This window comes from Pseudopodoces humilis, chromosome 16, assembly GCF_049639895.1.
Source record: "Pseudopodoces humilis isolate 2021_Gansu_Grassland_sample_001 chromosome 16, ASM4963989v1, whole genome shotgun sequence".
Taxonomy (NCBI): domain Eukaryota; kingdom Metazoa; phylum Chordata; class Aves; order Passeriformes; family Paridae; genus Pseudopodoces; species Pseudopodoces humilis.
In genome coordinates, this window is record NC_142215.1 from 18,445,925 (window position 1) to 18,462,498 (window position 16,574).

Here is a 16,574-nt window from a genome sequence, read left to right on the forward strand (position 1 = left end):
TGCTCGTTTGTCTGCTCTCCTTCTAGAACCTTCCTGCTGCCAGGGCAGGCACCGGCCCACTCCCCCTCCCTGATTCCAGGTGAATTTTCACCATTTCCCTCTTTGCAGAAGAGGCGAAGCTGGGCCAAGGCACCCCTACACCCGCCTACGAGGGAAGTATCAAACAATAAGAAACACTTTATTTTAACTTTACAACATATAAATAGACAAATCTGTGCTTTCCAATGGAGCTTTCCTTCCCCTCCCCAGGGTCCTTGTGGCAGTGCCCCAGCCCCTGCGGACTCGGGGAGGAGAGCGGGGCCGAGCTGCAGAGGACTCAGGGCTCCATCCCGAGGGATCCATCCCGAGGGATCCCGGCCGTCATCTGCTCAAGTCCCGGCTGGCGCCGCGCCCGCACAGCATCCGCTCCTCTGCCGAGAGCCCAGCAAAGAAGGGGTGCAGGAGGGCCTCTGAGAACGTGATCCGCTGCGAGGGGTCGAATTCCAGCATCCTCCTCATCAGGTCAAAGAGCTGCGCGTGCTCCAGCGAGTCGTGCAGCATGTACGTCTGGAAGGGACAGGGGACACTCAGCCAGGGGACACGGAGCCAGCCCCAGGCTTGCCTCCTGTCCCAAATACAGCACAGCCACTGCCCTGAGATCTACAGGAACTCAGGAACCCTGGGTCAGGGCAGCCTCCTATCCCAAATACAGCATCCCCCAGAACTGCTTCCCATCCCAAATACAGCATCCCCCAGCACTGCTTCCCATCCCAAATACAGCATCCCCCAGAACTGCTTCCCATCCCAAATACAGCATCCCCCAGCACTGCTTCCCATCCCAAATACAGCATCCCCCAGCACTGCTTCCCATCCCAAATACAGCATCCCCCAGCACTGCTTCCCATCCCAAATACAGCATCCCCCAGCACTGCTTCCCATCCCAAATACAGCATCCCCCAGCACTGCTTCCCATCCCAAATACAGCATCCCCCAGCACTGCTTCCCATCCCAAATACAGCATTGCCCAGGGCTGCCTAAGCAGACCGGGATCACTGCAGATGAGAGCTGGGGCTCCCTGGCAAGAGTTACAATGGGAATTCCCATTCCTGAGCCCCAGACCCCAGGGAAGGGAGCAGCACCTACCCGTAGGGGCTTGCAGTTCTCCTGGACGTATCTGCCATCGGACGTGTTCTCATCCCACACCAGGTTACCATTGTGGAAGTATTTCTGCTTCCTGCAGAAAGGTGGGGATCAGGCAGGATCTCTCCCTCCCATCCCAGTGACGGTGCCTGGGCTGAGCTCGGGACCAGGCTCTTACCGAGTTTTGTGGACCATGTGAGACGGCAGTGGCCCCAGGATTTTTTCCATCATGACAAGATGCTCACGGTTCTCGTGGGTCTGCAAGGAGCAGAGCAGCAGTGGGTTAGTCAGAGCTTGGGGAGCTGATAACAAAAGGTTTGTCAGCTCTGCAGGGACAGGGGAGAAAGGATTCCACCAGCTCCTATCCAACTTTTCATGTTTTACTTTTCCCTTTCTTCAGAGAATAGAAATAACCCAGAAGTGATCTGGACTCTGTCCTTCCAGCAAGGCACTCCTCAAACCAGCCCTTTTCCAGGGCTCATTTTCACACTCAGCTTCTCATTCTTAGTGCCTGATATGTGTTTCCCTCCCATTCTGGGCCCTTTTGGACATGAAAGGCTCTCAGGGAACAAGAATCCTACCTGGAAGAGTGTGAAGCCACGGTAATACTCAAACAGAATGCAGCCAGTGCTCCAGACATCACATGGCTGTGCCCAGCCCAGCTCTGCAAAGAAAACCAAATTAACTCCGTGCTCCCAACAAACCCCAACACATTTCTCCCTGTTGAAACCACAGGGATTCCACTCAGAGCTAGAAATTATCTGTCCAAGAGCTGGAGCGCTCCCAAGCAGGTTTTTCTCTAGCCACCATCACCCTGGGGCAGCTGCTCCACTTGTGCCCCACCCTGAGACTCCCCAAAACGTGCAGTTCTCACCCAGAATCACTTCAGGGGGCCGGTAATGCCGGGTGGCCACGATGGTGGTGTGGTGCTCGTGGTCAAAGGTGGCGCTGCCGAAGTCGGCCACACGGATGCTCGTGTTCCGGATGGATTTCTGCTCACAGCTCTGCAGGAAAAGCACAGGGCCAGGCTGGGAGAGGAGCCCTGGAGTGCTGGGCTGCAGCTCCTCACTGGGATGGAGCTCTGAGTGCTGGGCTGCAGCTCCTCACTGGGATGGAGCTCTGAGTGCTGGGCTGCAGCTCCTCACTGGGATGGAGCTGTGAGCTCTGAGTGCTGGGCTGCAGCTCCTCACTGGGATGGAGCTGTGAGCTCTGAGTGCTGGGCTGCAGCTCCTCACTGGGATGGAGCTGTGAGCTCTGAGTGCTGGGCTGCAGCTCCTCACTGGGATGGAGCTCTGAGTGCTGGGCTGCAGCTCCTCACTGGGATGGAGCTCTGAGCTCTGAGGAGTGCTGGGCTGCAGCTCCTCACTGGGCTGGAGCTGTGGAGCTCTGAACATCCCAGAGCAGTGTTACAGAAAATCCCTGAACACTCTGGGCTGCCTTAAGGATTCTGGAAGGCACAGCAGGAAGAAGAGGCCTGACTTCCAGTTTGTTCCCACTTTGCAGGCTGCGAAGGCCTGGACAGAGCAGGGAATTTGTGCAGGGAGGGAAAAGCAGCGTATTCCTGACGCAGCCAGAGCTCCTTGGGACACACCTCACCTTGTTCTCGTTGTACAGAGTGTCAAAATCCGAGTTTACAAACAGGATGTTTTCTGGCTTGAGGTCAGTGTGAGTCAGCTGGTTGTCGTGGAGAACTGCACACAGGGAGGAGAACAGCCTCTCTAAGAACCAGAGAGAAGCACCCGCACACCTTTGGCCAGCCCAGTGCCAGGGCAGCTCCTCCCAGCCCGTTTGGGGTCACTCACATCTCAGGGCATGGCAGAGCTGGTAGGCCATGTGCCGGATCTGCGGCAGGGGGTACGGCTGGAAGTTGTTCTCTTTGAGGAACTCGAACGTGTTCTTGCCCAGGAGTTCAAAGGCAATGCACATGTGGCCGTGGAAGTTGAACCAGTCCGACATCAGGACGCACAGGCTGCGCAGGGAGAGACAGGCAGGGGTTAACCACCCTCCAGGGATGCCCAGCACAGCCATTCCCGTGTTCCTGGCCACTTGAGGAGTGGCTGGCAAGCACAACTCCCAGCCAGCTGGCTCAGGAGCACAGCAACCCAGGGAGATGCTTCCTGCTTCACTCAGCCACCTCTGGAGAGAGCTCCCCCAGTTCCCAGGGGATGAGGCAGGAGAGGAACAGGGCCACTTCCCCCTCACCACATCCTCAGCCCCGTGCTGCTTCGCGTGCAAGGACGTGGCACTGGGAACTTACAACTTGTTCTCCTTGTCCTTCTCTTTGATTTTCTTCAGGACATTGATTTCCAGCCTGGCAGCCTCTCGGTATTTCCCAACGTTCTTTATGATTTTCAGCGCCACCTGCGATTTGCCTCTGGAAGGAAGGAGACAGGATGGAGTCAGAGGAAAAAACCTGTGTGCTCAGCCCACGGGGACAGGCACAAGGCATTACTGCAGGCACCACTTGGCCTCACAAAGCTCTGCCAGCCATTGGTGCTGCTTGGGCAGCAGCTAGCTGGCCACTGCTGGTCACTGCCAAGGGACACAGCAGTCCCTCAGCTCCCTGTGACTCCAGGGCCACCTCCCCTGCAGCAAACTGAGCCCAGACAAGAGGTCAGAAGGGCACAGGGGCCAAATGTAAAGGTTAAACGAGAGAAAGGAGAAGTGCCCTGGCAGATTAGGAGGTCACAGGGGCCACCCCTCAGCAGGAACTCACTGCAGCACAACCTTCCATGGCTGGGGCTGTGAAAGTCAGGCTGGGTACCAGAGAAGAGCTGGATATCAGGGAAAAGCTCTTCCCCAGAGAGTGGTGTGTGCTGCCCAGGCTCCCCAGGGAAGGGGCACGGTCCTGAGGCTGCCAGAGCTCCAGGAGAATGCTCTCGGGGATGCACAGGGTGGGATTTTGCTGGGGTGTCGTGCAGGAGCTGCACTTGGATGATTCATGTGGGTCCCTTCCAGCTGAGGATATTCCATGATTCTATTCTGCGACCCCCTGCTTCCCTCAACACACCAGCCCGGAAATTCTGGGCTGAGGTTTGAGGCAGGCCCTTTCCCCTTGCTCTGAGGAAGGCGGTGACACGTGGAAGGTGACAGACTTGGTCCCACGGAGCCCAGGTGGGACAGGTGCAGGGAGAGGTGCCCACCTGGCGTGGTCCACGCACTCCACCACTTTTCCAAAAGTGCCTTCGCCAAGGCTGCCGACGATTTCATCTAGGAGAGAAAACAGGAGCGGGTGTGAGCCCGGGGTGGGGCTCGGCCAGAGCCGGGCTCCTGCCACTTCACACCAACAAAACGTCAAAGCAAACAAAAGAACTGTCTCTCGCTGCTACACTCTTTAAAACTCAAGTGTCTACGCTCTGCCTCAGGCAAGTTACTGGTCAGTAAATAAAACACTAGAGACCCCTCCAGTACAGGACGAGAGATCTGGGCTAACCCGGGGGTAAAAGTAGAGGTAAAGTTTTACGAAAGGTGGCTGTACATCGCTCTTGAAGCCAATCGCCGATCCTGCACACCAGGTGACCTTCCTTGTCATCTTCCACGCTCCTGCTGCGCTTACTGCTCTGTTGGCTTCTCTGCACTCACCGCCCCCCGGGACGGCAATCAGAGCGGTCATTCAAAGGTTGGAGAGACGACGGGGCCGCCGGTGGGTGGATTTTCCAGATCCCAGCATTTCATAAGGCACACAGCATATATAACGATAGGGATATTGCAAGGGACACGTCAAGACACAAAACTAACTTCAAAACAGAAAAGTCATCAACAGCTACAGGTATGGCAAGAAAACTTGTCTCATAAGCTACGGCCTCTGGGGCAGGGAAACGCCCCGCTCTTCCAGGATGGGGAGCTGCAGCGGGAATCCTCTGTTTGCCACGGAGGATGCAGCCAGAGGCACAGCAGAACGTCACCTCTCCGCAGGCGAGCGCTCCTTTTGGACAGGCTGCCCAGTAGAAGCCGCAGTAGCAGGTTTTTTGTTTCCCCCCTCTCTGCACCCTGCTCTTTGTGCCTCAGGAAATGCAGCTGCAGCTGCCCAGAGCCGTGTCCTGCTCCCTTCCCCTGCAGAAGGGGAACTTGCTGCCACGTCGACCCTAAATGCACGTGCCCAGCTGGCTGCTCACACACCGGGGCACATCAGCCTTCCTGGAACGGGGAGAGCTTTAGGAACGGGACAGGTAAATCAATCCCCAGGGAATGCTTCAGGTGAGGCCTGAGGTGATGTTCACCCCCTGCTACTGGCAAGCTTCTACTGGAAAACCAGCCCAACGTTCCTGCAAGGACCCGGGGTCCACAAAGCCAGCTGCCCTAATTCCTCACCTCGTTCTAGTCCGCTTTCAAAATAGTTACAATCCCTGCAGCCAAAGGAATTCACGGCAACTTTGACATTTCCGCGCCTGACATTTCTAGCAGGCTTCTCTTCCGGGCCCCTCGCCCCCCCAGGCAGGTCCAAAATAATGAGCTAAGATCAGAACTCCCCCCAAAAAACCAGCTGAAACAGAGGAGAAGGTGGAGAGGAGAGCTGGGACAGCTGTGAGGTGTCGGAGGACTGAGCTCCTGCCAGCCCAGACCCGGCACAGCGTCACCACCACACACCCCCTTGTGCTTCCAGCACAGCCCTGGCTCCCTCAACACCGAAATTCCAAGGTGGGCTGGAAAGGAATCAAAAGGAGGAGCTCAGAAGTTCCCAGCCACGCAGATTATCCAGCTGCCGGGATCAGAGCCGGTATTCAGCCGGGGTAGCATTTCAGGTGGGAGGGGAGTGTTCCTTACAGAAGGGAAGAGCTGAAGTGCTGGGTCTGACACCTCACACCGCTTTTCCAGGGCGCTCCTGGGAGCACCCCCACCCAGCTCCAAACATTCCCAGTTAATCCCTGGAAGGAATGCTACGTCTCAGGGTGAAGTGTGCGAGAAGCGGAGATCCAAGTGGGAACGGGCGAAGAGGACACGCGCGTACCCTCGGAAGGTGGGACCCTCTCTGAGAAAAAACAGCTCTGGAGAGCCGGGCTGAGCGATCCCACCTGGACGGGGATCCAGGCACGAAGCCAAACCGAGGAATGCCGCACACCAAACCCCACCCCAGAAGCAGCAGCGGCCGCAGGCAGAAGCGAATCCCTGGCCAGGGCTGAAGCGGAGCCGTAAGGAGCCCCGGGAGCAGGGCTGGCCCCGGGCCAAGGCTCTCCCTTGTCAGTGTCACGTGAGTGCCACTGGAAGCTGTCCCTGATCCCTTCCCTGGCCCTAAAGAACACGGCTTAGTTCCCTCACGGATTAAGGCTACAGGGGTTAGCCCAGCAAAACCCAACAGCTACGAATGCTCCCCGCTGAGCACGACACAGATTCGGGACTTGACAACAAACACAGAAACGGGGTTCGAGGTACTCACCCAGAGCGCTCGGAGCTGGAAGGAGGCAAGAACAGTTAAACCCTGAGCTCGCTGTGGATGCTACTCACCGAGGAGGCACTGCTACAAGACCTGCTCCTGCGTCTCCGGCAGTGGTGCTGGTATCTCTTGGGCCGGTGCTGCTCCCTGCCCCGGGAGCGCCGCCAGTTGCGTGAGCGTGCCGGGTAATATTCCTCCCCGAAGGACGGGCTGCGCTCCTCGAACCTGTAGGCATCGCTGTCCCGCCGGCATCGACGCTGGTAAGGCATCCTCTCATGGCTGTGGCACAAAAACAGCGCCCTTGAAGCCTGGCAGCACCCAGAGTGCTGAAATGTGGCAACGCTGGAACAGCCGGCTGGAGCCCAGCCGTGGAATAGCAGCTTTGGGACTCGAGAACCACCGAGGCTCAAATCCTGCGTGGGACACCCCAATCTCACCCTGTCTCCTGGGCAGCTTCTTCAGTGCCTGGTTCACCCTCTGGAGAAAATTCCACTTTTCCCTAATGTCCACCCCAACGCCCCTGACACAGCTCCCTGCTGTTCCCTCGGGTCCCGTCACCACAGAGAAATCCTCCTGCTCCCGCTCCCTGCGGCAGGAGCTCCACCTCAAACTCTGACCACCGAGGAGAACTTCTGGAGAGTAAAACAGTGATGCATTCCCACATTTTAAGGAGCTGGGGAAAAACCACCCTCTGAGAGCTCCAGCTGGGCTGCCTGCCTTGTTGCAGACTCCCACCCCTGGCAGTGTCCAAGGCACCTTGGACAGGGCTTGGAGCACCCTGGACTAGTGGAAGATGTCCCTGCCCGTGGCAGGGGGTGGCACTGGGTGGGTTTTAAGGTCCCTTCCAACCCCTCAATGCTCCCTGAGCCACCTGTGCCACTGCACACTGGTGTTTGTCACCGCTCCTCCGCCCTCGGGAAGGTGTCTCATGAGTCCTTAACCAAACAGCAGGGCGCTGGCTGTCACCCCAGGGGGCACATGAGCTCCCAGGCCACATCAGATCATCAGCAAAAGCCACAAGCTCCTGGAGCAACAACCTCCCAGGGCCAAACTCTGCATCAGCAAGGGCCGGGAGACCTCAGAGCAAGCTCAGCTGTGATGGTGCTGACACAGGGGTGTCACACGTGAGGTTCTGGGTACGCTGTGAGCACACCAGTGATGAGAGAAGCTCTCCCTGCTTCTGCCCCCAGAACGCCTTCCCCAGCAGATCTCACTGCAGGTTGGCTTCACACCCCGTTGGGAAAGGAGCAGTGTATTAGGTAGGAGATGTTGCAATTTGAAATAAAAGCAGCGCTTTGGCTTCCCAGCGATAACCCTGGGCACGCTCCGGGCCAGGTCGATGCCGTCACCCAGCAACGGCTTTGCCAGCCAAGACCTGCAGCCTGGAAATGGGAATTGCTGCTGCTTGCACCTCTCTGCCCTGTCAACAACCAGCTCTGCTTCATGGGTTATGGCTTAATTAAGCTCAGCTTAATGGGACACCTGGAGGTGGGTGGGGGGGTCATCCCAGAGTGGAACAAAATTCCAGGCTGTGCCGAGGCAGCCGAGGCCCGTGGTCACTGCTCAAGTACCCAAAACACAACTCCACAGCTCTGTCCAGCATCGACCCAGGCACACCTCAGTGTGCTTTGGACAGACACAGGAAGCAGAAATAATGACCTGAAGGACTCCTCAAAGACGTTGAGACTGAAGGGACAAAGCTGTTTTCACCCAACGAAAGCCTGCTTTCATCCAAATCTGTTCCAGATTACCCATTAGATGAAAAAAAAACCAAAAAATAAACCAGAAAATCCCGTTGCATGCACCAGCTCTATTTCACAATCCACCTCCATCAAGTAAACAAAAGCCAGGCTGGGGAGAGAAATTAATCTGGAGAGCATTTCAGGAATTTAAAGATGAGCTCAGCTGCACCTGCCCAGTCCAACCAGTGGAACCACACCAGCCACAGCACCTCCAGCCCACTGCAGCCGCACGGCTCCGGCCTCTGTTCCAGAACCCTGCTCTTATCAGAGGCCTCATCCCGCTTCCAGCACCTAATTGTCCCTGTGGAAACGCTGAACAAAGGGAGGATCAAAGGTAAAATCCCGAAGCAAAGCAGGAGAGATGAGTTAGCGGGCAGATCCTTTAGCTGGGATCCTTTCTGAGGTGAGGGAGGTGCGTGGTTGCTTTAAATCTGATTTTAATCCTGTAAGAGAGAAGCGGGCTGGCAGGAAAGACTTTAATGCCTCCGCAGCATGGAAACGTGATTCCAGGACAGGCTGTTCCCTCGATAACATGACAGCCGTGGCTCTGGGAAGAACTTGAGCGTGGCAGGGAAGGCACACATACACACACATACAAGAGAGCCCTTCACTTCCATCCCCTGGATTTAGGGGCTTAAAGCTGATCTGCAGCCAGGAGCCGAGCTCAGCACGGGGGTTTTTCGGGGCTAACCCTGCCCGCAGCGCTCTCACCTCCTGGATCGCGATCTCCGGGAGAGGTCCCTGCGGGGCGGGTACCGCAGCCTGCCCTCGTACTCCCTGCTCCGCGACCGCCGCCGCTTCCAGCGGTGCCCCAGCTCGCCGTCCTGCTCCGGGGACCGGAACCTCCTGCAGTGATGCATCTGCGGGGCAAGAACACGGCGGGGCTCAGAGCGCTGGCCCCGAGCGCCGCCGGACCCCCGGGAGCCGGCCGGGCCGGGCCGGGCGCTGCCGGAGCGCTGTGCCCGCGGGGCCGGGGGGTTGTGGGGCCGTTACCCGCCCGTTCCGCGCCCGCCACCCTCGCGTCTCGCCCCGGCCCCTCCCGCGTCCCCTCCGGCCTCACCGCCGCCACTGCGGCCGCGCTCGGCGGGTGCGGCCCGGCCCGGCCCGGCCCCTGCGGCCCCGCCGCGCCGCCGCTTCCGCTTCCCGGACGGGGTTAAACCCGCCTCGGAGGGACGGGCCGGGGTTAAACCCGCCTCGGAGGGACGGGCCGGGGTTAATCCCGCCTCAGAAAGCCGGGCCGGGGTTAAACCCGCCTCAGAAAGCCGGGCCGGGGTTAATCCCGCCTCAGAGGGACGGGCCGGGGTTAAACCCGCCTCAGAAAGCCGGGCTGGGGTTAAACCCGCCTCAGAGGGACGGGCCGGGGTTAAACCCGCCTCAGAAAGCCGGGCTGGGGTTAATCCCGCCTCAGAGGGACGGCACGAGGTTAATCCCGCCTCAGAGGGACGGGCCGGGGTTAATCCCGCCTCAGAGGGACAGGACGGAGTTAAACCCGACTGAGAGGGAAGGGCTGGGGTTAAACCCGCCTCGGAGGGATGGGGTTAGTCCCGCCTCAGAGGGACGGGCCGGGGTTAAACCCGCCTCAGAAAGCCGGGCTGGGGTTAATCCCGCCTCGGAGGGATGGGGTTAGTCCCGCCTCAGACGGATGGCAGGGGCCGGGACTGAGCTAAAGCCGCCCTGGAGGGACGAGCTGGGTTTGAACTGGGCTGGGAGGAGCCGAAGCGCTCTAGGTGCCCGCAGTCCGCGTCACCCTGTCCTTCCTCCCCGCCATCCTCACCCTCAGCACGGCTTCCTCCCCGAGCTCCGGCCCGCCGAGGTGCTCAGGGCCGTCCTCACCACAGCCTTCCTCTCCGTGGCCATCCTCACCTCCCACACAGCCTTCCTCACCACGACCTTCCTCCTCAGACTCTGCCTTCACCATGGCCGGCCTCTCCCTCAGCACGATCTTCATCACCTGCCTCACCGTGGTCTTCCTCATCACGGCTTATCTCGCTGCAGGCCTTCCTCACCTCGGGGCCTTCCTCACCATGGTCATCCTCACCGTGACTACCCCACAGTGACAACCCTCGCCACGGCCTTCCTCCCCGTGGCGACCCTGCCGCGGTCTTCGTTGTGGTGGTCCATGGACAGGAGAGAGAGCTCAATGCATGTGATCATTCCCAACCCTTTATTTATTTATTGAGCCCTCATTAGGGCCAGCGCTCAATCAGAAATGCCGATGGACACCTTTTTCAGCAGGTGACATTGGTGTGTTCCCGCGGCTCCACTCAGCTGGGGTGGAAAGGGCAGGAGATGTCACCACTGTGGTGGCCACAGGGATCTCGGTTGGGTGACTGTCCCACCCGGCTCCTCCGCAGCTGAGATTCCAGGTGGAGACAGGGGATGGGGCAGACAGGATGGAGCAGACAGGGGATGGAGCAGACAGGGGATGGAGCAGACAGGGGATGGAGCAGACGGGACGGAGCAGACAGGATGGAGCAGACAGGGGATGGAGCAGACAGGATGGAGCAGACAGGGGATGGGGCAGACAGGGGATGGAGCAGACAGGGGACGGAGCAGACAGGGGATGGAGCAGACAGGGGATGGGGCAGACAGGGGATGGAGCAGACAGGGGATGGAGCAGACAGGGGATGGAGCAGACAGGGGATGGAGCAGACAGGGGATGGGGCAGACAGGGGATGGAGCAGACAGGACGGAGCAGACAGGAGATGGAGCAGACAGGGGATGGAGCAGACAGGGGACGGAGCAGACGGGATGGAGCAGACAGGATGGAGCAGACAGGGGATGGAGCAGACAGGGGATGGAGCAGACAGGGGATGGGGCAGACAGGAGATGGAGCAGACGGGACGGGGCAGACAGGGGATGGAGCAGACGGGACGGAGCAGACAGGGGATGGAGCAGACAGGACGGAGCAGACAGGATGGGGCAGACAGGGGATGGAGCAGACAGGATGGGGCAGACAGGGGATGGGGCAGACAGGGGACGGAGCAGACAGGATGGAGCAGACAGGGGATGGAGCAGACAGGATGGAGCAGACAGGGGACGGAGCAGACAGGATGGAGCAGACAGGGGACGGAGCAGACAGGATGGAGCAGACAGGATGGAGCAGACAGGGGACGGAGCAGACAGGATGGAGCAGACAGGGGATGGGGCAGACAGGGGACGGGGCAGACAGGGGATGGAGCAGACAGGGGATGGAGCAGACGGGACGGGGCAGACAGGGGATGGAGCAGACAGGGGATGGAGCAGACAGGGGATGGAGCAGACAGGGGATGGAGCAGACAGGGGATGGAGCAGACAGGATGGAGCAGACAGGGGATGGGGCAGACAGGGGATGGAGCAGACAGGACGGAGCAGACAGGGGATGGAGCAGACAGGGGATGGAGCAGACAGGGGACGGGGCAGACAGGGGATGGGGCAGACAGGGGATGGGGCAGACAGGGGATGGAGCAGACAGGACGGAGCAGACAGGGGATGGGGCAGACAGGATGGGGCAGACAGGGGATGGGGCAGACAGGATGGAGCAGACAGGGGATGGGGCAGACAGGACGGAGCAGACAGGGGATGGGGCAGACAGGATGGAGCAGACAGGGGATGGAGCAGACAGGGGATGGAGCAGACAGGGGACGGGGCAGACAGGGGATGGGGCAGACAGGGGATGGAGCAGACAGGGGACGGAGCAGACGGGATGGAGCAGACAGGATGGGGCAGACAGGGGATGGGGCAGACAGGGGATGGAGCAGACAGGACGGAGCAGACAGGGGATGGGGCAGACAGGATGGGGCAGACAGGGGATGGGGCAGACAGGGGATGGAGCAGACAGGGGATGGAGCAGACAGGATGGAGCAGACAGGGGATGGGGCAGACGGGACGGGGCAGACAGGGGATGGAGCAGACAGGGGATGGAGCAGACAGGGGATGGAGCAGACAGGGGATGGAGCAGACGGGATGGAGCAGACAGGATGGAGCAGACAGGGGATGGAGCAGACAGGGGACGGGGCAGACAGGGGATGGGGCAGACAGGGGATGGAGCAGACAGGGGATGGAGCAGACGGGACGGGGCAGACAGGGGATGGAGCAGACAGAATGGAGCCGACGAAGCTCCTCTCCGCTCCCACCTCAGATGGGCTTAGTCCCCTCCAGAGCTGTTCAGGATGGGCTTGTGCCGACCACCAGTGATCTCCAGCCCCAGAGATGGAGCCAGGACTTCTCCCCCGCTGGTGTGTGGGTGCCACCTCCCCTCTCCACAGCTCGGAGCCCCCCTGGCTCAGTCCCGAGTCCTTCCCCACAGGATCAAGGGCCGGGCGCAGGGGGCTGGATGCAATGCCAACTCTCCGACTCCAGTGGTGCCCGGCTGCACATGTCCCTCCAGTGCAGCATCCCGGTCCCGGGGGCACCTGGCCCCACCTGGACACGGCCCAGCATGGAGCCGCGGGCGTGGAGCCGAGCCTGGGGCAGCACAGGGCAGGGAGACACGGTTGGTGGCATTCCCTTCTCCCTAGAGGAGCCGTCCCACCCCAGAAACCTCCCGTGGGTGGTGAGAACCAGCTCCTGCGGGGCTGAGCCCACTGAGCCAGGTCACCTCCTGGGCCTCGGTCACCTCACCTGCATGACAATGAACTCCAAGGCCAGCTCCTGCTGCTGGATGTCCCCAGCAGGGATGCTGAAGAGGAAGGGCGCGTTCCACACGGGGTTGTAGCCACTGGCGGACTTGGTCTCCTTGGTGTCGATGATGTGGCCGTCGTGGTGGAGATGGACGATGACGTAGTGGCCTGGAAATGGAGACAGAGCCCTGGAGAGGGGGACACATGCCAGGGAGGGAGGCTGGCAGCTGCCAGGCGGTGTTTGGGGGGCTGCGGGACCCCCGTGGGGCTCTCTGGAGCTGTGGGGAGAGCACAGAGCTACTCAGGTTTCACCTGCCTGTCCCTCCTTGAGAGCAGAGACCTCCAAAATCCTCAGCTCACATCCCTGCCCACATCCCAGAGAGCAGGGAGAGCCAGAGGTGACGACAGGCAGCAGGACAGAAAGCCACATGCTAATTTTGGGCCATAAATAAATATATTTCAAGCACTTTGGGACCATATTGGAGATACCTAGATCTGTATTAAGCTCCCTGTGCTCATTTTCATTTTCATAGAATCTCAGAATGGTTTTGGTTGGAAGGAACCCCAAAGATCTTCTCATTCCAACCCTCACCCTTGCTTGGAAGAGAGAAGTTTGAGAGGGAATAGGGGAATCTGCCAAGCAAAAGGAAGGGGAGCTGTTCCCTGTGCCCAGCTGGGCACATCACGGTCCCCGTGCCCTACCTGGGGCGCCCGGCAGGCGGGAGAGCCGGCCCAGCGCCTCTGCCTTGCGCAGCAGCACCTTGATGCGCCCTGCCTGAGCCTGGTGCTGCAGCAGCAGGAGGAGCCGGCCCAGGCCTCTGGGGACCGAGGAGAAGATGCTGCAGCTCAGGGTGTGGGCACTGCGGTGCTGGAACGGAGGAGAGAGCAGGAGACACCGTGAAACCATCTGTGACTTCATCATGTCCTTCCACCTGTGACCTCATCATGTCCTTCCACCTCTGACCTCATCCAGTCCTTCCACCTCTGACCTCATCCAGTCCTTCCACCTGTGACCCCATCCAGCCCTTCCACCTGTGACCTCATCCAGTCCTTCCACCTCTGACCTCATCCAGTCCTTCCACCTGTGACCTCATCCAGCCCTTCCAGCCCCTCCGTGCCCGTCCCCCAGCAGGTCAGGGATGGGCAGGAGTGACCCGACAAGCTGGGTTTGATGCTCACCATCACTGCAGGGATGGTGCCAGCTCTGTCTGCCCCTCCCACCCCAGCACCCCTGAGGATGGGGTGCACAGCCCGGACCGAGGCACTGCCATGGACATGTACTGGACACACCATGGGGTTCCTGCTTGGAGGAGGCTCTGCCTCTGCCCGTGGAGTTCCAGGGCTCTGAGCTCAAGCAAAACTCAGCCCAAACGCTGCCGTGCTGACCTTGCTGAGCTTGGTTTTGGTGTTTGCCAGCTCCCAGCAGTAGCTGGAGGGGGCGCGGGGGTCCCAGGAGGTCTCGGCGCAGGGGAACAGGACCTCGCCCACGAAGGAATCCTGGAGGCTCCGTGACCTGGTGTAGACAGCAAAGCGCAGGGTGCAGCTGCCCAGCTCCTCCGGGCCATACGGGCCGAAGCGGCACGGGCGCGGCTCCCGGCGGAGGTTCCTGCGGCGCACGGACGGGCGGCGGGACACCAGGGACACCTTGACTCGGGAGCCCCGGTGGCCCTGGGGCAGCTGCGAGACGCCGAGGACGGTGACGGTGAGGGTGGCCTCGGGCAGGGAGTAGCGCAGGTCGCAGTGGAGCCGGGGACGCCGCCCGGAGCGCGGTGGGGACCCCGGCACGGCGGGGACCAGCGGGCTCCGCTCGTTGCACGGGATTTCCGTGCCGGCGATGGTGCAGCGGCGCTGCCACAGCCCCGCCAGCTGCGGGAGGAAGGGGAGGGTGGGCAGGGACGCTCTGCCGTGCGGCGAGCCCCCCCGGGATGCCGGGGAAATCTCCTCTGCCCGGGCACCCGTCAGCTCCTCGCCGCGCTGCTGGATGGGCACGGGCACGGTGGCCGCGGGCAGAGCCGCCCCCAGCTCCACTCGCTGCCGGCCGAGGGGGCGGCCCGGGCGCCGGCGGTGCCAGCGGCACACGGCACAGCCCAGGAGCACGCCGAGGCACAGGAGGAACAACCCCGAGCCCAGGGACACCTGCAGGTGCTCTGCAGAGAGAGAGAGATGGGCACCGTCAGCTGGAGGATCTCAGCAGGGCTGTGCCTTCTCTCCCGGAGCCCCCTCCCCGCTCTTTGCAAACTGGGATTGAGCTGGAACGTCCCAAAGGCAGCAGGTGGGACGCGAGCTCGGGCTGCCTGACACGAGTCCGGGGCTAAAGCGAAGCCGGCCGCACCCCAGCAGCGATAAGGGCCGTGGAAAGCGGGCACTTATCAGCGCCGCTGCCAGGCTGACGCAGCTCGGGCACGATCGGCCGGGCTGCGGTGGGGGCTCAGAGGGTGCGCAGGGGAGTGGGGGCACCTGTGAGGGGGGATTTGGGGTGTCCGGGCCAGATTCAAAGCGGCAGCGGCCCCTGAGGGCTGAGACAAGCCAAGCCCGGTCCCAAAAGAAGGGAACCTCGTCCCTGGGCTGCGATGAGCTGGGTTTTACTCCTCCTTGCAGGGATGCCCGCAGGGTTTTGGGCTCCCTGGAAAGAGGGCATCCCTGCACACTCGGCCTTTAGGGAGCAGGGAAGCAACTCCTGGACATCACGGGGGTGAAGTTCCTTTGGAATTTAGTTCCTGAGTTTCAGAGGTGGCATCTGTGGGGCTGTGCTGGCAGAAATCCTCCCTGTGCCCAGAGCTGGCTTCGCTTCCAGCACTGGAGCGAGGGATTAAGGAGAACAGGGCCGGGACGAAGCCGTGCCAGAGCCTGAGCCGGGTCCCACGGAGGGATGGGGATGTCGGAAGGAGAAAAGCCGGCATTGTCTCACCCCGCGGGGCCGGGCCTCCCTGCCCAGGTGCTTTAATCCGCTCTGGACTCACCCCAGCCCTTTGTTGTTTGTTCGGGAGCCGGGTCGTGGCTGGGATGAGCTGAATTTAGGGACGGATGGAGGGGAGGGGGCTGGCTGGGAATTTCCCTCGGGGGATTGAATTCCAGACCGAACAGCGCCTGCCGATGTCCGCGGCCGTGCAGCCCCGGGAGAGCGAGCTGGGATTGCCGGAGCGTGTCCAGCCCGGGCGTGCGGACACACGGGGGGGAATCTGCGGGCCCGGGGGGTGGCAACGCGCACCGGACCTTTGGGATGCCCGCTTCGGCTTGCGGGGCTGGAGGATCCCGTGCGGGCCAGGGGCTGCAGGGCGTGGGGCGAGCAGCTCGGGCTCTCAGCTGGGTGTCCGAGCAGCCCGGGCCCGGGGGACATCCCTTTGCAGCCGCCGGTGCACAAACCCAGCAGGGACCCCACCTTACCTGCTGCGGGCATCGCCGGCGGCGGGGGAGTCCTTGAACAACCGGGAGCAGCCGGAGCCGGGAGCAGCCGGGCCGGGAGGGGTGGGCAGGAGCGGAGGGGAGGTGGGGGCAGAGGCTGCGATAGGCTGGGAGCGGAGCTCACCTGCAGCCGGGCCACCAGGGTAGGGCAGAGGTTCTGCTTCCACGGGGGGAGGACCAGGAGGAAGGTCGAGGGCTCCATCGCCTCCCCGGCACCCGGCCAAGGCGAATGCGGGCACGGGGCAAGGCTGGGACGGGAGGGAGCGGGAGCGGGCCCGCGGCCGCTGCCAACAGCGAGGCTGCGGGGAGGGAGGGAGGGAGGGAGGGAGGGAGGCACCC

The 16,574-nt window shown here is 61.2% G+C and overlaps 2 protein-coding genes across 2 annotated transcripts; both read right to left on the reverse strand.

Annotated features, from left to right (window-relative positions):
- Positions 1–157: 157 nt before the first annotated feature.
- CLK3 (CDC like kinase 3) lies at positions 158–9,366 on the reverse strand. Its single transcript, XM_005521371.3, has 13 exons — positions 9,293–9,366; positions 8,944–9,092; positions 6,562–6,769; positions 4,598–4,691; positions 4,263–4,329; positions 3,377–3,493; positions 2,922–3,088; positions 2,716–2,810; positions 1,994–2,123; positions 1,701–1,783; positions 1,298–1,377; positions 1,123–1,213; positions 158–546 (listed from the first exon to the last, which is right to left on the reverse strand). The coding sequence occupies exons 2-13, from the start codon at positions 9,090–9,092 to the stop codon at positions 361–363; spliced, it is 1,467 nt and encodes a 488-aa protein (XP_005521428.1). The 5' UTR covers positions 9,293–9,366; the 3' UTR covers positions 158–360.
- A 2,848-nt stretch (positions 9,367–12,214) lies between these two features.
- LOC106628105 (synaptotagmin-5-like) lies at positions 12,215–16,528 on the reverse strand. The gene is made up of 5 exons (XM_088063280.1): positions 16,218–16,528; positions 14,220–14,980; positions 13,536–13,701; positions 12,835–13,001; positions 12,215–12,678 (listed from the first exon to the last, which is right to left on the reverse strand). The coding sequence occupies exons 1-5, from the start codon at positions 16,435–16,437 to the stop codon at positions 12,523–12,525; spliced, it is 1,470 nt and encodes a 489-aa protein (XP_087919406.1). The 5' UTR covers positions 16,438–16,528; the 3' UTR covers positions 12,215–12,522.
- Positions 16,529–16,574: the final 46 nt, after the last annotated feature.

What these genes read in the sequence shown, in the direction of transcription:
- CLK3 (XM_005521371.3), bottom strand. Translation starts at nt 9,092, where the DNA reads ATGCATCACTGCAGGAGGTTCCGGTCCCCGGAGCAGGACGGCGAGCTG. An exon ending in CGATTGGCTTCAAGAGCGAT is followed by an intron (nt 4,330 to 4,597) that starts GTACAGCCACCT and finishes TTTCTCTCCTAG; the next exon opens with ATGAAATCGTCGGCAGCCTT. An exon ending in CACATGGTCCACAAAACTCG is followed by an intron (nt 1,214 to 1,297) that starts GTAAGAGCCTGG and finishes ACCTTTCTGCAG; the next exon opens with GAAGCAGAAATACTTCCACA.
- LOC106628105 (XM_088063280.1), bottom strand. Translation starts at nt 16,437, where the DNA reads ATGGAGCCCTCGACCTTCCTCCTGGTCCTCCCCCCGTGGAAGCAGAAC. An exon ending in CCAAAACCAAGCTCAGCAAG is followed by an intron (nt 13,702 to 14,219) that starts GTCAGCACGGCA and finishes CCTCCGTTCCAG; the next exon opens with CACCGCAGTGCCCACACCCT. An exon ending in CCGCCTGCCGGGCGCCCCAG is followed by an intron (nt 13,002 to 13,535) that starts GTAGGGCACGGG and finishes CTCCATTTCCAG; the next exon opens with GCCACTACGTCATCGTCCAT.